Genomic DNA, 25270 nt, shown 5'->3' with positions numbered 1-25270 from the left:
GCTGGCCAACTACGTCATCTGATTCATTAAGAATTCTATTGCTTCATTTTACAAAGGGACTAAGTTTTACCTGCAACTTACTAGCTGCTTTCAAAGTAAATTTCCCTTGTTTGTTTATACATTATATATATATGTATCACTGCATAAGCAAACTCTTAACAATCTGGTATTTGGAGTATCACTGATAATCAGTCCCATAGTTTGTTTAACACAAAGGCTGTTTAATTTGGCTGGAAGAGAGAGATGCTTGTCATAGTTTAAATTTCTATTATATTTAGATTGTGTATACAGCTCTTCTTTCTGATGCTGCACAATATTATAACTGTCTTACTTCTGTCAGTATGTTTGTGTTTTAAGGGTGTTACCATAAAAGCTCACATTTAATTGTATCTGAAAACAATATGTAAGGTTTTGTAAAGTTGTCTTATTAAGGGGCAAATGGATGTACTTCTCCTTTGAGAATGTTAGGCTAGGGCCAAACTATACAACTCTTGACCTGTGAAGAAACACAGGCCAAGAATCTGCTGCTCCACTGCTCCTCATCTGCTGCGCTGCCTGCACCTGGAATCTATAGCGCCACTTGGGTTCAGGCAGACATGGCGGATTTTGGCACTGACTGAGACGCAAGATTTTGCATTTCGCACTAGAATCTGCCACGTCTGCCTGCACCCGAGTGGAGGTAATGATGTGTATAACGATTTCATCCTAAGGCTAGCCCCCGCGCTCCTCTCTTGCTGCATTGGCTGTACCCAGAATCATAACATCCGCACAGGTGCGGGCAGACACAGTGGATTTCTGCATAAAATGCAAAATTTCGCCTTTTGGAGCCAAATACACCACCTCTGCCTGCACCTATGCAGAGGTAATCATCCTGGGTTCAGGCAGCCGAGCAGAAGAGGAGCAGCAGATTCTCTGCCTGCGTTTCTCTGCAGGCCGAGATCCATATGGTAGTACCTACTTGATTTTACATTTTTTATGCGTAAATACAGCAGTCATAACTTTGTGGCTGGGGTTTCAGATATAGGTTTAACATCAGAGCATCAGTTAAACATCAATTATAATAAGTTCATCCTTAGGTTTTAAACTGGACTGTAATTTTCAAGGCATCAGCTGGATTTACTGGAGATGGTTAAAAAAGGACATACTAAACATGAACTGTGCCGTTTCTTCCACAAAATACAAAACAAACACATGCTAACTGTACCTTACTGTCCTGTGTGGGGATTATATCATATGCATTGTATGTATTTTATCTTCTTTTTAGTGTTCTTCTCTAGTCTATTAAACATTAAACCTTCCTGAACAGAATAATGGTTGGGAAAAGACAGCTACATGACGTTTTGTGGCCTCGGGCCATGTACTCCGTTTACAAAAGATCCTGGTGTGTGTGCTCTGAGCTTTTAGTAAGCTGAGTGGAAAAGGGCCCCAGGAGATCAAAATTACTTAGAAAGAGGTAGAAAAGCAGAGCAGGAAGGCTGTGTGTGTGCTATTAGCCATAGCAGCTTGTGTGAAGGCTTATATTTCAGGTGTAGGAGGGTCTTGCCTCGCATGGAGCAGTGAGTGGAAAGTAGAGTAATTAGTTATAAATGAGAAATGTGTTATTTGAGGCATAAGGCTGAGCTTCCTGTACATTTTATATTTTGAAACTTTAAAAGCACAGCAACCTCTGTATTCTTGAGGGATCGGGCAATTCCTGAGAATAAGATATTCCACTGCCAACAGTGGATAAAATAGCAATTCGTTATCCCGACTTGGCAATTAGACAGAAGGATGTTATAATATGAGACAAAGAGTCTTTTTAAATGGAAGCCCCACTGAGCTTCTTGGCCAGGTTAAAACAATGTTAGGGAAAATGTATCTTTTAACAAACAATACATGTATTTCAGTCAAGTGCTGCCACATATCTGTGTCTAGTAATGATCAGAGTCCTATCAAATATAGTATAACTGGCATACAGCTCAGTGAGCAGTTTTGTTGGATCATTGTGTTAATATCAATTTTAATAAAAAGGCTGAATGTTATTGCACATTCCTTCTAATGAGAAGTTGCTAGAACTATCTCTGTTTACATCCGCAGGATACTTAGGAACAAATTCCACATACAATTTCTGCTTTTCTAACCTTATTTATCGGGTTATACAAACACATACTGGCAGATGAGCACTGCCGTCCTTTTCATTCCTATGATAAGTTTTTATTGTAAATGGCAAAACATGGCTGAGTAAACATACAGGAATGTGCTGGTATTTTTGTGTTTTATTTTGATTTGGAAGGGCTGCTTATCTACCTTGTCATACCAGGCACACAAGCAATTTCTCTGAGACTTATATCTTTCTATCTCTTTTTAAAGATTGTGTCATTTGTGGGCTTATGGCTAATGGCACACAGAGGTGCTGCACTATATCCACTCCTTCTCGGTGCCTTAGCGCACATACAGAGCGGAATATAGAGTTGCAATGCATACGCTTGTGCTTTTGCCCCAAAATCCACTCTCTACTCTGTGTATTTGCTCACAGGCTGATGCCAAGCATGCCAGTGCATCAAGTAGAAGGAGAGGATGGGAGCACATAGACATGGGTGAAAAAATACTGGTGACCTTCCCTCTGTGCCATTAGCCTAAAGGGGCAATATACACTCGCTTTAAACATGAGCAAAATAAAAAGGACTTGTGTAGAAACTGTATTCTGTCTATATTTTAATTACAAATATATATGTATATATTTAACATACTAACACTAATAAGAGCAAAAGAATAATTGCTTACATTGTACCTATTTCCCTTTCCCTAAATAAATATATATATATATATATATATATATATATATATATATATATATAGCAAGTCCAAAAACTGGAGCACACTCTTCAATTAAGGCAACTGCCCAGGTGCTGGTTAAATTACTAGCTTGTACATATCTCCACAAAAACCGCACACATAGGACTTGTTAGTGCAAAAAATGAAAAAATGTTTTATTCCGACGTTTTGGTTCACATACTGGAACCTTCCTCAGGTGGGGTCCCTAAATATATATATATATATATATATATATATATATATATATATATATATATATATATATATATATATATATAAAAACTGGAGCTGGTGCACACGGCAAGTAAGAGTCCAGTGCCAGTTCGTACAAAATAGTATAATACCTCCAATAAAAACCGCACCAAACAGGTCTTTGTTATTGTGTCAAAAATCAAATTTATTTATCGACGTTTCAGCTCTGTAGGTCGAGCCGTCTTCAGGAGTAAGATGGCTCGACCTACAGAGCCCAATGTTGATAAATAAATTTTGATTTTTGACACAATAACAAAGACCTGTTTGCCGTGGTTTTTATTGGAGCTCTATCTATCTATATATATATATATATATATATATATATATATATATATATATATATATATATATATATATATATATATTTTTTAGGGAAAGGGAAATAGGTACAATGTAAACAATTTATTCGTTTGCTCTTATTAGTGTTAGTGTGAGTTGTACAACCCCTAGTACTAACCACTCATTAGTCTGAAATTTGGAAATTAGGATAGCTGACATACGAGTGGAAGAACTTGACTGGTTTGCCCAGAGTCCTGATCTCATCCAAATTGACACTTGTGGAATGAATTGGAACGTGGACTGTGAACCAGACTAGCTATCCAACATCAGTGCCCAACCTTACTAATGATCTTGTGGCTAAACGAAAACTAATCTCACAAGCAGTGTTCCGACATCTAGTTGAAAGCCTTCCCAAAAGAGTAGGACTTTTTATAGAAGCATATAGAGATTCAACTTTGCAATAATACCGTAACCTGGGTTTAATAATGAGATCATGGACAGGATGGTATGTGGATACTACTAGTAATATATTGAATCTTGCAACTGGCATTTGCTTTAAAGAGCAGCTAAGGGACAATAATGGTAAAGATTGACAGTATTAAGGCATTGGTCCTTTGGTAATGAAGCTCCACAAAGACAAGGAAGATTATGTAATAAAAGGTGCAACTTTTGCTTCAGGTCTAATTACCAATAACAAATTTTCAGCAAGTAGCATTTACAGGTCTCCTGTTTAAAAGCACCTGAGCAAACTGCCTATTTTATTACATATGGTGGATTTTTTTCCAAGGGTCCCCTTCATTTACAAGGCCACTAAGTTGCTTGGTCCCCAGTTTACCTGGTGACTTCAAGTGTATTCTCAAATTGGTACATATGTTCTAGTAGGTCTGGACTTAAGTCTAGGCTTAGGTCTGGGGTGTCAAGTTCACAGAGGCCCAAACAGCCCCTCCTCATATGCCCAGTAAATAGTAGTTATCTATGACATCTTATAATAACCCCTCTGGCATTTGCTTGGATCCACAAATTACGAGTACAGGTTTGTGCACTAGTTAGTTAATGAAAGTATTATGACCACCACTGTAAATTATGATTAAAAAGGCCTTAATAAAAAAAAAATGCAAAAGCCCATTCCAGTTGATCTAGGATGGGTCCTTGTATAAATAGTCTGTGAAAAATTCTGTGAGGCAGATATAAATCTCTTCTCATCCTGCTGACTTGAGTTTGTTTTAGCAATACAGAATACATTTATCACCTTATTACGAGGCAGTGTGATTGCACACAGCCTTGCCAGTCAGTTTCTACCATAAACTCAGTCAGGCCTCATTAAGTTTAATAGAGCCAGACTTTCTCAGGTATCCGTATGTAACACTGTGTTATAAAGTAAGCTTTCGGAGCTTGTGCCATCCTGACAGCATGATAATCATAATGAATACTGATATGGAGTGTTAAAGCGGAAACCGCAATGTTGTTGAAAAAAAGAACTCATCAGACAACATTTATTCTGTGACAAAAAATAATATTTTTTAAGCAGGGTGCGTTTTAACTTCCATGTGAATGTGTTCCATTCATAGAGAGTGATGGCAGTGTTGATTGGCTCCATTTAACAGGGCAACATAGAAAGGCCATTGTTGCTTGTAAAATTAAATGAAAGTTTGCTATTTATATGGGATGCACCATTTTGGTTGAATGCTTGCACTTTTGCTGCATTTAATACTTTATCAAAGGTCGATTTTTTTGAGCTTTTCTAGACCTCGAATGAACTCACAACTGGAATGGTTTCTAACGTAAGAAAAAACTCCAATGTAAAAAAAACTCGAATTCTTTTTTTATATTGGCAGTGAAAGACACCTTATTGTGTTCATGGCATATTTGAATGTTTGGATTCATACATTTCTTTAAAACTTTGCTATATATTTTGTGTAAGACTATCAATAATATATAGTTACATAGTTAAATCGGGTTGAAAAAAAGACAAAATCCATCAAGTCCAACCCCTCCAAATGAAAACCAAGCATCCATACACACACCCCTCCCTACTTCCACACAAATTATATTTACCCATACTTATACTAACTATAGACTTTAGTATCACAATAGCCTTTGATATTGTCTGTCTTAAAAATCATCCAAGCCATTCTTAAAGGCATTAACTGAATCCGTCATCATAACATCACCCGGCAGTGCATTCCACAACCTCACTGTCCTGACTGTGAAGAACACAGTGTCTAGTCTGAAGGGGTGGCCTCTGGTACGGTGATCCTCTTTATGGGTAAAAAGGTCCCCTGCTATTTGTCTATAATGTCCTCTAATGTACTTGTAAAGTGTAATCATGTCCCCTCGCAAGTGCCTTTTTTCCAAAGAAAACAACCCTAACCTTGACAGTCTACCCTCATAATTTAGGTCTTCCACACCTCAAAGCAGTTTAGTTGCACGTCTCTGCACTCCCCCCAGCTCATTTATATCCATCTTAAGGACTGGAATCCAAACTGCACTGCATACTCCAGATGAGGCCTTACCAGGGACCTATAAAGAGGCATAATTATGTTTTCATCCCTTGAATTAATCCTCCCTTTTTTATGCAAGACAGAACTTTATTTGCTTTAGTAGCCACAGAATGACACTGCCCAGAATTAGACAATTTGTTATCTACAAAAACCCCTAGATCCTTCACATTGAAGGAAACTCCAAACACACTGCCATTTAGGGGCCCATTTACTTAGCTTGAGTGAAGGAATAGAGGAAAAATAGTTTGAATTTCGAATGGTCGAATATGGCTACTTTGACCATCGAATGGGCTACTTCGACTTCAAATCGAACGTTTCGAACTAAAAATTATTCGACTATTCGACCATTCGATAGTCGAAGTACTGTCTCTTTAAAAAATTCTTCGACCCCCTAGTTTGCCACCTAAAACCTATGGAGGCCAATGTTAGCCTATGGGGAAGGTCCCCATAGATTTCCTAACAATTTTCTGATCGAAGGAATATCCTTCGATCGATGGAATAAAATCCTTCTATTCGTTCGATCATAGGAATAGCGTTAAATCCTTCAACTTCAATATTCGAAGTCGAAGGATTTTACTTCGGTCGAATATCGAGGGTTAATTAACCCTCGATATTCGACCCTAGGTAAATGTGCCCCCACGTGTATAACTTGCATATTATTTTTGCCAAAGTGCATAACCTTGCATTGATCAACATTGAACCTCATTTTAATAAATAATATAATATAATAGAACACGGGTTACCGGCTCTGCATTTCTGTTACCTCCCAAATGCTTGACCATGAAGGATTATACAGTATGCAAGTTGATAGCGTTTACCTAAAATAGAGGTCATATCGAGCTTTATAAATATAGGGCAAGTTGTATGTGGTTATATTTATTTAATCTCAGATGCCTTTTTTGCATCATTGTTCTTGAAATGTACGATGTGACCTCAGTACAACCCTCCTGACCCAAAGATCATGTAGCATAAATATGTGAAAATAAATACAGCTATGTTGTTAATGAGATATGTGCATTAAAGATAATAGTATCTTATTCAAAATTGCCGAATTAATTATGTTTCTTAGCCCTTGTCAATATAAATAAATACATATATATATGTGTATAAAAAATTATTGTATGTATAACTTTATTACACATATGCACTATACGTAAAGCGCTACATGTATATGCTTTATTTTAGAATCTTACAATGTCAATAAATAAGTACAAAGTAGGAACAAGGACCCTGCTCGTCAAGCCTACAATCGGAAAGTCCTGTTTATCAAAATTTGTATTTGTGTCTTTTTTTTTCTTATTTTCGAATAAACTCACATTTTAAATAGACAATTTTTAGTGAAATAAGCTAAAAAAATGTAAAAACTCAAACAGCTTCCATTAACTCATACATGGCCTTGCAAGGGACATCACATCTCATTAATCTACCACTGGGAATCAGAATTGTTGATCTGCAAAGCAAATGATGTCTGTAGCACTTAACTTGGCAATAACAAGACAAATAGATAAGAACAGCACTAAATTATGTGAACAGTTTACAAACTAGAGATACTGTGTATGTATATGGCAGGTGCACATAGACATTCAGATAGTGTTTTTATTTATCTGGAATTTTCTGTTTGTAAATAAATACAGCTAAGTATCTGATCTCACATGGAATTGCTAACTATATTTTATAACTTATGGTCCTGGCCACACATAAAGTTATGTGTAATGCTTTTTGGCCTTCATATAAATTTGACATAAACAGTTAACGCATATATATATGGAATCATGTTATGGGGAAAGATATATAAGTAGGTTTCATTTCATGAGTCTGCAGTTCACTAATGATACATATTTCATTTGAATGACTTTAAATAGGTGCTTCTTAAAAATAGAAGAAAATACTTTTGAACACCAAATGGCTTTGTAGCTAAACCATTTTGTTTTCTTTTAGGAAGTGAGAATATGATCATTTTAACATAGCTAGGGAGCCTGTATACAGACACTTAATACTCCTAATTCAGCTGATCAAAAGCAGAGGGGAGACCATAAAATGTACCAGTTGCTAAAATATAGTTTTGGGGCACTATTTGATATTGATTTTATTATTATGTATCATACATATATTATATTGTATACTATTGTATGTATGTATAACTATTCTGAGATTATTGTACCCATTACTGTAAAATATAATGTTATTGTAAATTACTGAGGAGTTTCATGACTATATAGTCATATATGATCTACTCTATTTTGCAACAGGGGGTACTTTTTTTCAGTGAGTCACAACACAAATGACATTATTAAGTACCAACTAAAGCTGGTGATTTTACTAAGCATTGTTTATAAGGATATAATTTACAGGATAGTCATGGCTCTGAAGACTGGTTCAGAGTGCAAGTGTCACGTGTGTGTGTAAGATATATAGTGACTAAAGTACCCCCTCTTGTAAAATATAAGGATATTATAAGTTACCGAGGAGTTTCATGACCATATAAAAACACGAGGCCGAAGGCCGAGTGTTTTTATACAGGTCATGGAACTCCGAGGTAACTTCTAATATCCTCATATTTTACAACTGGGGGTACTTTATTAATTATAATACACAAGTTTCAGTGAGTCATGTGACAGAAATGACATCAGAACTCACCATTTATAACTGATGACATCAGAACTCACCGTTTATAAGGATATAATTTACAGGATATTCATGGCTTTTGTGTATTATATATAAATATATATATATATATATATATATATATATATATATATATATATATATATATATATATATATATATATCCAGATAGAAGAATGAAGCAGCACACGATTCTTTGCAAAAGTGTATATTACAGATATAGCATCAATACAGCTGTATTGATGCTATATCTGTAATATACACTTTTGCAAAGAATCGTGTGCTGCTTCATTCTTCTATCTGGATATTTCTAGTGGGGACGTGACGGGGTCCCCCATAGGAGCGTGCACCGAGATCAACCCTGACTACACTATTGAGAGTGCTGGGGCGCATTTCGATACTATATATATATATATATATATATATATATATATATATATATATATATATATATAATATATATATATATATATATATATATATATATATATATATATATATATATATATATATATATATATATATATATATATATATATATATACGCACGCACGCACGCACACACGTACACATACACACACACTGCCAAATTATTTTTAACAATAGCAGCATATGGCATAAGTAGTTTGTATATCTTGACTCACATACTTGATGTTACATGGACTATATGAAGTGTTGTTTTACAACATTTACTCAGCAGGATTGCAAACTGTATTAATAATGAACGTAAAAATTTTGGCCATAAGTGCACATTTCTTTATTGTAAATGTAAAGATCAAAAATTTTACGTCCTGGACAAGATCTGGATAAAATCCTATGGGACACGAAATGTGACGATTTGGCTTTTCTTTTATCTCTTCATATGGTGTACTGAGAGAATGCCACTCCCTTGCCTTGGTTCTTACACTGAAAGTAAGTGCCCTGGAGTGGGATTATCGCTTCCCCAAAATCAACACAGGCTATAGTAGAGGGAGGTGGAGTCTTACAAGACCATTTCCTTTAATCCTTCCCAAATATTACTAGAGGTTTATTAGTAATAAACCTTTCTGAAAGCTTGGCAAGGTTTCAAAAAAAATCTAACCTCTATGCAATTTAAAAACCTTTCACTGACTATACCTTGCCCCACAGTTGGCAGAGACATGGAATGGCAAATATAGTAATATTAATATCAATACAGGGAGTTCTCTAGTAACATACACCCAACTTACATACAACTCATACTTACAAACAGATGCTATTACAGTAATGTACTGAGGTTTACATGGCCTTTATTAGCATTTAGCTTTAATAAACTACCTGCCCCAATCCCCTCTTGCATGTGTTGTCTACTGCAAAGGACAGAAAGGTAAAAATACATATACACAGAAAGGTAAAAATAAATACTATGTTAAGACAAACATCTGTCTTGTTGCATTTAGTAAGTAAATGTATATGTTTCAACTTACATACAAATTCAACTTAAGAACAAACCTACAAATCCTATCTCATACATAACCCGGGGGCTGCCTGTATTTAAACACGTAAATAATATAAGGTTACAAGTTACCTATTAAAATTGTGTACATACCTCCACAATTTGAAACAATTGAACAATGTTATTCTCATTATTTCTACAGCTAATGTACTTTGATTTGTGCTTCCTTTATTTAGTGGGGACACAATGAACCTAGAAAAGCTAAGCAAACCAGAACTACTGACTCTGCTCAGCATCTTGGAAGGGGAGCTGGAGGCAAGAGATCTAGTCATCGAGGCAATAAAGGTATGTAAAGGCTTTCTGTCAATATAGTGGTCACATAGACTAGATGAAGAGGTCGCAAGAACATAGACATAGCTTCTTAAAGGGAAAAATAAATCCCTGTTAAAGTCTATGTTTTATTTATTTGTCATGGCATAGGCTATGGGATAATGTCCTCATTATGCCCAATTTACCTTTCTAGCATCTTTAAAACCATAGTCTGTGTTGTTGCATTGCAGTGCCACATCCTTTGCCACCCCCCCCCCCCTTTGCCACATCCATTGTAATCAGTGTGTCTGATCTCACATGGAATTGATAACTATATTTAATAACTATTGGTCCTGGCCACGCATAAAGTTATATAATGCTTTATTGCCTTCATATAAATTTGACATAAACAGTTAACGCATATAAATGGAATCATGTTATGGGGAAAGATATATAAGTAGGTTTCTTTTCATTTGCATGTTGCTAGTTGGAAGTTGGACACTTGTTATGCAGCCAGCAAGCCGTGCTAGTCATTTGACTAACAAGCTGGTGATATTAGGAGCAAGCCTAGTTTGACAATCCTGATACTTATTACTTAAATGCATATTCAACGAAAAAATGTATTCTAAAATTACAAAGTGAGTTTGTAGTCTTCTGCAGGGGTGTAGACCTTGCCATCCAATCTGGCAATACTTATCCAGTCCTTCATCAATTTCCTGTTGGAGCCCATTTACCATTCAGCCAGTGATTGATCCAATCAGCGGGTCAAAGGATATATGCATATGTCTAATCTAAAAATGGTGGAGATAGATTGTGATTGCAAATTACTTTATTTGGATCTAATCAAAGCAGAGTGTTTGTAGATTATAGACAATATTAGTTGGAAGTAAATTGGCCTTCGGTTTGGTGAAGTTTTCAAAAATAGATAAACTAGGATTAGTGATGGGCGAATTTCTCCCGTTTCACCTTGCCGAAAAATTATCAAAACTCAAAAATTGACGCCCTCGTCAATTTTGACGCCGGCGTTAAAGTCAATGGGTGTCAGAATAGTGTTGGGGTGCGGCGGTTTTGACGCGAGCACCAAAAAAATATTGAATTTTCCCAGGAGTTTTGCGAATTTATTCACTTGCGGCGAATCGCTATGATTAAGCGCCGGAGGGTGCGAAACGCGTAAGGTGGGATATGTGGAGTGGTATGTACTAAATACTTTTTAAATGTGAATTTCAATAAATTATTCTTATTTTTACTCTAAGAGGCCTTGGGACATATATCTTTTTTGATATAAACTTTTTGGATTTTGACTGCCTTGGAACTGGGGCTGGTCCCTTTGGCCATGCTGAATAGCTATATGGACTCCCGATCTTTCAATAGATGTATGTGAATTCTCCTTTAACCATAAAATGTATGTTTTTGTTTTTATTGCCATAATAGCATACAATATACTTGCTTTGCTTCAATCCTAGTTTGTTTACGTAGGTGTGCTGATGGAATCATGCATTTAGCATTCCAGTTCACCAGAACTTTGTACTGTACACCTCACCCTTGTTTACTTCCAGTAGGCCACAATGACTGGGTGGAATGTGACATTATTTTGCTCAGTTCTTTTATCATCAGAAAAATGTGTAACTATGTTACAAACTTGAGTAAGGGCTTATACTCTAGGGCAATAAAATGTATATGTATGAGGTGAGTTTTTACTGCACTGTAAATGCATAAAAATGTGCAAAGAAATGGAGCAGTATTCACAAGTTTTTTTTTTGTCCTTTCTGTTGCATATTAAATCAAATTTTTTAAAAATAACATGTGCAATGTTCTAGATTTGACGCATAGTACAATTGCATTATAGCCACATTTACATATACATTTACAGTTATATGAAAAAGTTTGGGAACCCCTCTTAATTCTTTGGAGTTTTGTTTCTCATTGGTTGAGCTTTCAAAGTAGCAACTTCATTTTAATATATTACATGCCTTATCGAAACAGTAGAATTTCAGAAGTGACATAAAGTTTATTGGATTAACAGAAAATATGCACAATGCATCATAACAGAATTAGGCACCCCAACAGATATATTACATCAATACTTAGTTGAGCCTCCTTTTGCAAACGTAACTGCCTCTAGGCGCCTCCTGTAGCCTTTGATGAGTGTCTGGATTCTGGATGGCGGTATTTTTGACCATTCGTCCATACAAAATCTCTCCAGTTCAGTTATATTTGATGGCTGCTGAGCATGGACAGCCTGCTTCAAATCATCCCATAGATTTTCGATGATATTCAAGATATTCAAGTGAGTGCAGAAAGGGCTTCTTTCTCATCACCCTGCCATACAGATGTTCTTTGTGCAAATTACACTGAATTGTAGAACGATGTACAGACACATCTTCTGCAGCAAGATTTTCTTGCAGGTCTTTGGAGGTGATCTTTGAGTAGTCTGTAACCATTCTCACAATCCTCCGCACATGCCACTCCTGTATTTTTCTTGGCCTGACAGTTTTACAGCAACTGTGCCTGTAGCCTTCCAATTCCTGATTACATTCCTTACAGTAGAAACTGACAGTTTAAACCTCTGAGATAGCTTTTTGTAGCCTTCCCCTAAACCATGATACTGAAAAGTCTTTGTTTTCAGATCTTTTGAGAGTTGCTTTGAGGATCCCATGCTGTCAATCTTCAGAGGAAAGTCAAACAGAAGCACAACTTGCAATTGGCCACCTTAAATACCCTTTCTCATGATTGGACACACCTGCCTATGAAGTTCAAGGCTTTACAAGATAATCCAACCAATTTGGTGTTGCCAGTAGTCAGTATTGAGCAGTTACATGCATTCAAATTAGCAAAATTACAAGGGTACCCACATTTTTGCACAGACAGTTTTTCACATTTGATTTAATTTCATACAACTCAAAAAACTGCTTCACTAAAAATCTTTGTTCAGAAAACACCCCAGATGTTCCTGGGAAATGAAAGACATATCACTGTTATCTTTTTTGTTGAAAGTGGAGTAAATTATTATGCAGGCTGAGAGGAGTTCCCAAACTTTTTCATATGACTGTATGTATTATGCATATACAACAACACTTTTACGCAGCTCTTTACTGAGATTATAAATCATTCACATCAGTCCCTGTCCAGTGGAACTTGCAATCTAGTCCCTGTCCAGTGGAACTTGCAATCTAAGATCCCTATAACATTCACACACACTAGGACCAATAAATCACACGCCAACTAACCTGGAAACCAGAGTAATCAAATGTGAGGAAACACAAACATGTGGAGAATATACAACCTTTTTTCAGAAAGTGCCAAAGCTGAAATCAAACTCGGCATATACATTATATATACAATATATAGCCTAATACCTCATATAGCATTTATGTTTAATTTTGATATAGAGCACAAGTGTTTGGGTTGTTTCTATCTTTTGCTTAGCTGCTGCTCTTAACTAATAGAAGTTCTATGCAATGTAGCAACATCTGGAGAGCTGTTGATTGTGTGTGCAGTTTCTTTTTTGCAGTTACTACTGTTTATTTGAACAGCTGCTTCCGCTCCATTTTTAACCCCCAGTGTGTTACTTTTGCAGTTAACTCTTCTGCATTTAATTTTTTGACTACAGTGCCCAGTATTTCCTCAAAGCTGATGCGTTTTAGGAAGGCACTGAGAGTTATATTTTAACAACAGCTGGAATTCCAGTCATTTAATTAGATGGCATTCACATTGGTCAGCCTGACAAGCAAAGCCAGCTTTCATGGCATTGTCAGCCTCATCAGCACCTTCCCTAATGAAGTAAATATCAGCACAACTGGCCCTTGAGGGCTAACAGCAGATGGAATGACATAAAGAGATTATTAATGATATGCACATGATCATAGAGAATATAGTGCCTGCTTGGAGGATTCAGTGATCCCAAGACAAAAAAACGTTTTCTGTTGTCTTAATCACTTTAAGGATTTCTTATCCTAGTACTGGATGAGCTTCTTTGCCAAGATGAAACCTCAGAGCTGATTTAAATGCCTTAATAATGGCTCAGAGCAGTAAATATTTAAAGGGGAAAAGTAAATATAATTTCAAGCAGCTTTGCTAAATACATCATTTAAAAATATACAGACGTTTCATGATTTTTAATGTTTTTTTTTGACAGTTCCCTAAGCCTAGCCCCTTGCTCTCCTGCTGATCTGTCTGACTATTTTGCTGAGCTGGCTGACTACTGTTACTTTGTATCAACAGCCAGCTGTCCTCAGCCTGCATCTTCCAAACCCCACAATTCCCTGCACACATGATTTCAATAAGGAAAGGAACATCACAGTGCATGCTGCCTGTAAACTGTGGAGAAGTTGTTACAATTTGTAACATCAGTGTTTTAGTCCCTCCTTCCCTGCCAGGATTTCAAATAAAGCAGAAAGAGAAGAACTGTTAAACAGCTGGATTTCAGCATAGAAAATAGCATTTATTCATACTTTTTGAAGAAACTGGTAACTGTGATTTTATCAAATTATGGTTTGAAAGCTGGAATTCCCCTTTAAATTAATTTGTTAGAAACAGAGTTTGTTTTTGTGCTTTGCTTTTATCACCCGCAGTGGCCCATAAGTCACTATAAACTGAGTGCAATTCCATAACTACTGTGTTATTTCTACAGGCTACTTAAGATTAATTAGGGCTTTCTAAATGCTGCAGCTTACTCTGATATACTGCGACCCCTGAGTGATAAAGACAGTTGAAAAGATATATATATATATATATACATTTTTTTTTACAAATATCTTTCTGGATAACAGATTTCTGGATAATAGATCCCATACCTGTAGTAAATAATGTGGTTTACAATGTGAGAAATAAATCTATGGTGACAACAGATTTACACCGTTTCCTGTGCTGCATCTGAGCCCAAATAAAATAATATATTGTTCATTATTCAGTGAGGATCAAAGTGACTCATTGTAACTTAGGCAAAGGAATGTGTAATGATATGCACAACCAGGTATCCTTAATAACTTATACAGTAGCTGTTGTTGGTTTGCTTGTCGATAAAGCCATTTGTCAGGCCAACGCTACAGGATTCCCTTAATGTTCTCATAAATCTCTTTAACATTAAGTACTAACAGAAATCCTTCTTCTCTAAAAGAGGCATTGCTTGCTCACAGTGGCTTAGAATCACTCTGCAATGCATTGAATTAATTACCATGAGATGTACCCTGGGAATCTGGCAAGTCTTCAGCTTTCTGTTTTAAATATAGTGACACCTATTAGATATATGTATACACACACACAACAGCACCATTTATTATGACAACTAGAGAGGTTTTTCTACATACTAAGATCCCACGTAAATGCAGTGGCTAAGAAGGAATGTTCTATGCACTCTTAAGCTGGCCATAGATGCGAAGATCCGATCGTACGAATCATCGTACGATTGGACTTCCCCATCTCCCGACCTGCCACTAACCATTCAGATCAAAGTCTTACCAGTCAGATCAAATAAAGTAGTTAAAGAACAGATCAGCCAATGTTCTGCCCCTGACAACAATCGTACGATATCCATGTCCGACAAAGCTAGTGACAGTCTTCCACTGAAAATCGTACGATCGGCAATACACGCAGAGATATTATCTTCAGCCGACAGAAATTTTCTAACCTGTCCAATCGACCAAACGACCGATCTCCGCCAGGCGAAAAATGTCAGGACTCTCCACACACGGTCCGAAAATCGTACGAATCGAAGATTTGTACGATCGGATCTTTGTTTCTATGGCCAGCTTCAGTTGGCCATTTACAGTATGTCCAAATTTTGGCCCTCTGGCTGTTCCAAACTAAAATTTACAGCATCCCTGACAACCAAATTTTTTAACAGCTGGAAAGCTTCAGGTTAAATTCATTATATAAAACACACGTGAGGTTTTGGTGTGTGTTCTTGTTTTATTGTAGATTTCATTATTATACTATTGTATCTGTTATAATCCCTCAAAGTAACTTTGGTAAATCGCCTTCAGTAGTAGCAAAGCAGTTTATACTGTATATCCATGTAAAGCTTCCATAACCAGATTAGAAAGGTCTTAAAGCTTGAACCAGCCACAGAATAAGAATTGCTTAGTGTGCTGGGCAGTGACTATGTCAGCATCTGGATCTGGTTCTTTTAAAAGTAACAGACTGCCAAGTAAAGCAACAAAGGGCAGTTCAGCAAAACTGAGAAACATTTGTGTTAAGTTCATGTGTTCTATATTGTCAGAAGGGTAAATCGTAACCAAGAACCACCAGCATTCTTCTTATTTTGTACACCTGGTTAGCAACACTGATATTTTTGCACTGCACTGATAAAAGTGATATTTTTTAACCTTACCAATGGTGGCCATACAAGGACAGATTAAAGCTGCCAATATTGGTCCTTTAGACCGATTCGGCAGCTTATCTGCCCATGTGTGGGGGCTCCCGACGGGTCCTCCCGATCGATATCAGCCCAAAAATTGGGCAGATATCGATCTGTCAAGTTTGATTTTTCGGACGATCCAGGGATCGGATTCAAACGATATTGCCCAGCCGTTAGTGGGCATATCGGGTTAAGATCCGCTCGTTTGTTGACCTTGCCAATCGAGCGGATCTTATAGTGAATGGCCACCTTAACTCCCCACTCACACCCTAGGATCAAGGAAGCTTGTTTAAAAGCAAATCTTTTTCTACCAGCCTTTCGGGCAGATTAACTAAAGGCCGAAGTTAGTTTTTTTTTCTTTTTTTTTGCCAAAATTTACAGGGACATCGACAATTCACTAGGGGAAAATCTCAGCGCTAAAGAAGTTTTGCCAGGTGAAATTTCGCTCAGGCGTTACTCCTGTTTCCCCAGGTTCTACCTGGCAAATTGATAAGATGCAGCTACATTACATCCTCAACATTAATATGTCACTGATATCATATCCTGTATGCCAAAAAAGTAATTAAAAAAAGACAAAACATTGGCGTTTTTTCATATTTTAATGTGGTATTATGTTTACAAGTTGTAACTGTTAAATATATGTTATTTATACTTATTTTAACCATTTGAGGGGCATGCGGCATTTGTTTTGTGAAAGGTTCATGTCTAGGAAAATAGAGGATTTCTTTGGTAAATACCCGTATTTGCTGCTAAATAATGTCTGACCAAGTTGTGTGAAGTATGGCGCAGTTTCCCGAAGCTAAAACTCACCCTTTAGTAAATTAGCCCCTTTGTCTCTGGTTAACAGTAGGGAGGATTCCATTATATTGGAAGGGGGGATAACTGGGAAGAATAATTTGATTCACTGCTTTTCCTTTCTACCATAGCTTTGACTAAGGATATTTACCCCCATATATGTATTAAAGTCACTAAGTATGCCCAGGAGCAGTAACCCATAGCAACCAATAAGATGCTTGATTTTAAACAGATGACCAGTAAATACTACCTGCTGATTGGTTGTTACTACTCCTGGGCAAACTTTAGTGCATTTTATTACATAACCCCCTGTTTTTATGCAGTACTTCTGATTCATGTGGTCTAGCTGTGGACAGACTGTAGCAGTGCTATACCTTTTAGTACAAGCTTTATGTGTGAAAATAACTTTACTGTGAATTGAAGGGTAATGGCACAGGAAAATTAATGAAGGACAGATGGACTTCATGGATAGAATGCTTAAACGTTTCTGTACATAGGTCTACCTGTCACTGTTCTGTGTACCTCAGCCAGGGTGCTTTTTATTTTATAGCACAGGTAAAAGTGACAGGAGAGCAGAACATGTAGCAACTATCCTCCGGGTATTTATAAGTACATGTGTATTCTAAAGCTGACGTGATCATCAAGTATATATTATATGGAAAACTCAGTTTTTTGGAGTTTACTACTTTTGATTTTCACTATTCTGGTGATAAATGGTTAAGATTTTTTGTTGCACTGTAGTTAAACAAGTAAAGGTACTACACCATCAGGACTTTGCAATCCTAATGAAACATGTCTTTAGCCTCACCATTGCAATACATTTTGTTTTATAATAAGTGTATCTCACACGTCTCAAGACTATACAGACTGTGTCCCAAAGTTCTTTATTTGCCTGTTTCATTTTTATATGTATAAATATAAAAATTATATTATGTTACTTGCAGAAAGAATTGTGTTAGAACCTAATGAATCGCACATTTTCATTATGTTATGATACACCATTTTAAAAATTTTCAGCAGTATACTTAGCTGTATTTTAAACTAGTAGCAATTCTGGTGAGTTGAAATAAGTACTGAATTTGTTTAAATATGATTTGACGGTTTAAGATATTTATGCTTATCATTATTCTTTATATATTCTTTTATATTAAACAATCAAAGAAATTCGAAGCTAAGGGACTGGGGCTGTATGTACCTCTTTGTACGTGAAATGCCAGGGCCTGTTTTCAATCCCAGTCCAGGTATGACCACAGCACTTTATTGCCATGGCAGGCGAGGAGATTTGTTGACCCATAGGTAATCTGCACAATCTCCTGAATATTTTACCCCTAACTAACATTTGTTACGGTGCATATAAACCGATTTTCATGCCTTCTTCATCATTTTTTTATAATTACACTGCACGCATAAAGTGTTTGTATGCAGCTATCCCCATCTTAGTTAGAGGAAATGTTTTCAGGACATTTTGTGCCCATGAGTAGGGCATATTCTTCACAGGTCAGAAAACTTATCTGGTATTGCTCTTAGCTGTGTCTCCAAAGAATAGTTAGCCATCTTCACTTATTCCAGTGAACAACACATACTCTGTGCTACTGTAAATGACTTGAGATTAGGGGCCAACTTAAAATATAAAGTACAAATACAAAATAAAATTCAAGCTACATGGCAGGTAAATAATGAATTCAAATTGACATTACATGAACGCATAGAAAACTGCATCACAATTTATTAATAAGCAACCCTGTAGCTTTATCTTCTTTCACAGATGTAACCTTGCTTCCTGCTAATGTTTTGAGAATGTTTTACAAATCCTCAGTTTAGCTACTTAGCAGCAATTCAGAGAACAATGAATCTGTTCTGATGCTGAGACACTTGGGATCATTGATAAACAGTAGGCAAATATAGGCAGTAACCTATGGCAACCAATCAAATGTTTGCTATCATTGTTCTACCTGCAGCTGGCAGAAAAAACGAATTACTGACTTATTGCTATGGGTTACTGCCCAGGTGCAAATTAGCCCAGTGTTCTTAAATGACCCCCACTGACTTCCAATGAGTAGTCTAACATGATCAAAGATGATCTGTTGTGAACAAATTTGAAAGCATGGATAATTGCGTATTATATGGTTAAATGCCATTCATGGCTCATATAGCATGAAAACAGAAATGCTATCTATCTATTTATCTCTCTGTCTTTCATCCATTACTGGTCCTACAACCTAAATGTTCTTTTTTCGTTAATATTGCCTACTTCCAGCTTCTTAGGCTACTGACTCACTGAACTCTCCCAGGCCCCCTTTTCCAGCCTCTCTTCCTGTTTACTATGTCTTGTATCATAATGGCCTCCCTTGTACCGGCTGAGATGACATTTACAGGCACAGAACGCCTTTCACACAGAGCTGGCTGCGTGCCCACAGCAAATACAGTAAAGGGAGGCTCACTTTCTCACTGCTTTGCTGATCTAGTTGACTCTTTACCCTTTCACTTCCAAAGGAACTTGAAGCAATTTGCCTCGGATCCAGGCAGTGCTGTTTTCAATTCCATACATTCATATTAATAATATTATCTTTTTACCAAAATTGATTTTTATAGAGTAGTTTAGCCATGCACAAATACCAACATCCGACATATAATAAAATGAAAGGATACCATGATAGGTTGTCTGTGCTGCATGGACCAGATCCCCCCCCCCCCAATTCTCACAGAACAATCAAACCCCTCTCTCACCTTGTTCTTTTGTGAAGTGATGCATTCTTGGACTTGCAGTACCTCTGCTTTCCAGAGAGTCTATATTGATAATGACTGTATTGTAAAAGGTTCCTTAAAAGCAGACACAGAAGACATAGAATTTGGTTTAGAAGTGGTTTAAATACAGATACACATACAGTCCAATTATATAACAGTGGCTGGTAGAATAATGCACACGTGATTTTTGAGGTGAAAAACAAAAATGTCAATGCATTATACTTTTTTAAACATAGAGGGATTGTGCTTAATAAAAGTAGTGTTTCAGGTTGACTCTGCAAAAACCCGTCTAGCCTTGCCAATATGTTCCACTTCCTGCTGCCTCTTTGCCCAGGCTGTGCATGGATACCAGTGACTTTCAGCATACTGCACTGTAGACTAGGAACCAATCAAAAGCTAGACTGACCTGACAGGGCACTACTTATCTTCGCTTGTGTGACTGCAGGGCTGTGATTGGCAGTCCTCCTCCTCCTACTGTGCTTCTGGCAGGCACCCACCCCACAGAAAGGGGCCATAGCAAATCTATAAGGCGCTCTAAAAAAAGGGCCGTTTTTAAAGATAACATTAATGTTTAGCCAGCACCTTATGTTATGCTATATGTCTCCTTTAAGGGACATTTATTAACTCTTACATTTTCTTTTTGTTCCATGTCAAACTTTTTCCACTGATGTTGCTGCATAGAAAAAGGTTTTTCATGGAATTTAGCAAAGACTGACAATTTTTAATACTTTGTTTTTATTTGTCAAAAATTTGGCATACATAAGTAAAGTACAGAGTGTAAAATTAGTACTATTCCCCATCGATTCCCTGCCATGGGAAGCCCCTACTACCATCCAACAGCTATAAGTAGTGCCCACATTTAAATACCTGGGAATAGTAATCCACAGAGATCTTGAACAATACATGTCCCTTAATATATCCCCCATATTAACAAATCTTAAGGGGTGTCTTGCTGCATGGCAGGGGCTCCCTCTGTGTCTCCCCGGCAGAATAAATATTTTAAAAATGGTGTTTCTTCAGAAAATTTTGTACGTTTTACAACGCTGGACTCCATGGTAAGGAGTTACCTATGGTATGGTGAAAGACCAAGACCAACAGAGGTGGCTAGCGTTACCCAACTTTCATATGTACTTCCTGCCCAGTCAACTGGTGTTTGCACACTGATGGATGTCCCCCAAACTAAATAACCAGGCCCTGGTACTTGAGGCCACGGTAATAGACTCTCTAGAAGCTCTAGCATGTCTACCATATAGAGGTATATCTCCCCGCTATAAGACAACGATTCCCATGCGAACTGTCGTGGACTCTTTTTTTTTTTATAAAGCACTTAAAATAGCCCAGGGCAACAAGCTGGTATAGTCAAAATGGACCCCACTGTGGGCAAACAAACACCTACCACACTTCCACTCAGTAACAGACATAGCCTGGGTGAATGTAGGAATCAAAATCTTGGAGTCTAGGAATGACTACCCAATTTTGCCTAGAATGCACTTTTAATACTTACAAATGTGCCATGCCTTCAGATCGTTATTTCCCTCAAGGCCCCTCCAAATAACTGAAACTAGTTTAGAGAAATATCTAAGGAAGCAGGACCTAAAAAAAAGTGCTGACCTATATGTATGTCATATTGATGGGGACTAACACCTCTACACTCAACAAAGTCAAGCACAAGTGGGCTGACAAATATCCCAGAACTGGACGAGGAAATGTGGACTTAGTTCCCCGGCTCACAATATCTGCTAAAGACAGATACATCCAAATTAAATTCCTCTATAGATTGTACCTTAACTGGACTTAGTTCCCCGGCTCACAATATCTTCTAAAGACAGATACATCCAAATTAAATTCCTCTATAGATTGTACCTTAAGCCACATAGGATAGCTAAAATCTACCAGGGAGCATCAGATGTATGCCCTAAATGCTTGACTGATGTATGTTCCTATTACCATGTATTCTGGGATTGCGCCCAGATACAGAGGTTTTGAAGAGAAGTATTGGCATACATAGAACGCATGTTAGACCCACCCATTAGCCTGTCTCCCAGACATGTTCCTGGGGATCACGGGAACACTACCCATGCGCAATTACACAAAACCTTGCTACCTGCAGCTATTTTACTTTGCTAAGAAATCGATATTATTACAATGGAAGTCCGTATCGCCCCCCCCCATCGAGGTTCTGAAAAAAATTAGTTAACGAATCCTTCGCTAAACAAAAACTAGGATATATGGCACGAGGAAGCCCTGAAAGCTTTGAAGGAATCTGGGGCCCATGGTTAGACTGTCAAACCCCAAGGTGTACACAGATACCCCTGTCTACCTAATGCCCCCCCTTGTGGGGCCTAAACATGCCAACTGGGCTCATGCTTCTTCTTCTCTTTTCTTCTTTTTCTTCTCACTCTTCTTCTGTTATGTATGTGTGTTTAATAAAACTGTTAAATAAAAACTTGCCCTAATATCCTCCTCAAATTTAAGTTTTTTTAGTAGGAGTTTGTTATAAGATAGACATTTTCCCATTAGATCCAGGAAGACTAACATATTTAAAAGAAAACTAAAGATGCATCTGTAAATCACTTTCACTGCAATTTTGCTACAGATAAAATTGCAGCCCCTTGTTTCTGGAGAAATTAATAGCAATAGAAAGCTGATGCTTATGGGCAGATTATGAACCATAATCTGTCCCATAGTGGTAGATACAGTATTACTAGATATTTTGAATGTTTAAATAGCTATCTTTATAAAGGGACATTGACACTACAGCTTTTAAAAGGAATATGCTGCTTCCTTGAACCAATTTAATGTTTTAAAATTAAGGAGAAGGAAAGTCATCATGCACTTGTGGATGCCAAATCTTGGGCACCCCCAAGTGATTGTATTGACTTACCTGAAACCCCGGGCTATACCAGTGAGCACCTAGGAGCGATCCCCTTCTGTCTTCTGCTTTATTCGCGTGGTTGCTCATGCGCAGTAGAATGAAAAGCCGAACTTAAGCTAAAAAGTCAGCTGTTTTGTTCAACCGTGCATGAGGTTGGCCTGGGAAATTTGAAGCAAGAAGATGCCAAAAGAGGATCGCTTTGTGGTGCTCAATGGTATAACCCCGGGGCCAGTACAGTTTTCTGCTGATAGGAGCACCGGTCCAGGGTTTAAGTAAAGTCAATACAATCACTTGGGGGTGCCTAACATTTGGCAACCCCAAGTGCAGGATGACTTTCCTTCTCCTTTAACAGCATGCCAATTCCTTACCCCCAACATTTTCTTGTGATTTTTGGGGGTAGCAAAAAGTCCTCATCAGGCTATCAGTTCTTTACCCTAGAGCCAACAGCACTGAGAAAAGAGAAGTTGCTGGCCCCGTAAGTAACAAAAAACAAAAGAACAAAAATTAAATGGTGCAGAAAAAAACATCTTTACGTGTATACTGACACTTTAGTTTGGAAAATGCCAGTATCCTTGTAAACTAGTTTTTTTTTTTTACTTATATTGGATATTATATTGATTGTGTTTAAAACTTGATATAATAATATCGTTCTTGAGTTTGTAGTAAAATAGTTTATTCTCCTTTATTCTTGTGAGCAGTTTCCTGTAATTATCTGCAGTCAATACTTATAGTAACCCAGCCAGTACTTCCTTCCCTGTTCTTGCTTGTGGAACAAAAGTATCTTTACAGTACTGTGCAGTTTAAATTAGACAATAAGATAACATTTGCCAGAAGAACTTTTGGAATTAACTCTTATATTTATTTCTGTGATCAATATTAACATCGTAAAATCATAAAATGAAGCAGTCACTAACCAGTTATACTTCCTATTATTGTATTTTATACCACCCCATGCACACACTATGGTCAATAGATTGAGGACGTGCTTTCTAATTATTGAAATTGGCTTTTTAAGCCACACCCCTCATCGGGTGGAAGTGGTGACAATTTGCTGCTTTCTACTTTGTGACAAAGTAGTTTGCTGAAAGCCCTTTCCAGTTTTAGAAGGATAATAGTTATGTGCACAAATTACAGTTCATAAAAAATCAGTTTGTAGAGATCGGATCGGGAAAACTTCGCTGTACAGAATCGTGACCTTAGCCCAACTGAACAAATGTGGTTTAAATTGAAATCTTTTGTGAGGCAGGTCTGATCCCCATCGTCATTATCCGACCTCTTTCATGAATGGAAAAATAGCCCACCAACAATGTTCTAGTGGAATGCCTTTGCAGAAGAAAAGAGTGTAAATGCAGTTTTAGGATCAAGGAGAAGGCCAGCTTTACATTAATACACTTGTTTTTGGAAGGATTACACAGGCATGTGTCCAGATACTTTTGGGTATCTAGGGAAAATTGTTAAAATATACTTAAACAATAATCACATGGACAAAGATATTTAAAATATCATTTTACAACTGAAAGGATAAATTCGTTTTAATTAAAAGTAATTGTCTATTAATTGTACATATCTGTATACTCCCATTACCTCTTTCACTATGGGAAGCAAACATGTTGGTGTTGTTATATTAATTTTAGAGTGAGCAACTACTATGGTATTCTGTATAATAAGCTATTTGTGCTGAGCTATCTACAATGGTATTCAGTATGTTGAGCTATTACCAGGGCAAGTAAACATGTCTCATACTTAATTTGTAATGTATATGTATGTTTGTTTTTTAAAGGTTTTAAAAAAAACATATCTAGTATTTTCTCGTCTTTGTGGTTGGGAAAACAGATTTACAGACTTAATATTCAAAAGTCTTTACTTAATCTCATTTTATAAAATAATTCAACAACTTTTTTTTATCCCCAGTATCAATAAAGTTGAGTTTAGTTTCTAGTAACGCAGGCATTTGAGCCCCCCCCCCCCAGATACAAATGTGACATCATTCAGACTATGCCTAACCAGCTGCTTTAATTGCTTAACACAATCTACATTAAGGGCTTTAGCACACGGGCAGATTCGGGGAGGAAACTTTGGGCGACTTCGGAAATCGAAGCGTCGCGAGTGCATTGCCTCATGCGATTTTTGATTTTAGTAGGGGGAAGGCAGTTTGTGGATATTGTCGCCCGAAGAAGAGGGGAATCCCTGAATCTGCCCGTTTGCTAAAGCCCTTATGGTGATCGATTCACTTAAATCCATACTTTAGATCTACTACTTTTAGTACATGATCAGCTCCATCAGGCTTTCTAGTGAGCTGCCAGTCA

General features: G+C 37.1%; 1 protein-coding gene across 2 annotated transcripts in view; it reads left to right on the top strand.

The window, feature by feature from the left end:
- Window positions 1-25270, top strand: part of cttnbp2nl.L (CTTNBP2 N-terminal like L homeolog) — a 74796-nt gene that overhangs the window by 17987 nt on the left and 31539 nt on the right. For both annotated transcript variants that reach the window (XM_018246608.2, XM_018246607.2), the window contains exon 2: window positions 10122-10230. In XM_018246608.2, coding sequence (XP_018102097.1) covers window positions 10132-10230 — 99 coding nt within the window. In that variant the 5' untranslated portion in view covers window positions 10122-10131. The remainder of the gene's footprint in view (window positions 1-10121; window positions 10231-25270) is intronic.

This window comes from Xenopus laevis, chromosome 2L (assembly GCF_017654675.1).
Source record: "Xenopus laevis strain J_2021 chromosome 2L, Xenopus_laevis_v10.1, whole genome shotgun sequence".
Lineage (NCBI taxonomy): Eukaryota > Metazoa > Chordata > Amphibia > Anura > Pipidae > Xenopus > Xenopus laevis.
This window is presented reverse-complemented; position numbering and strand designations above follow the sequence as displayed.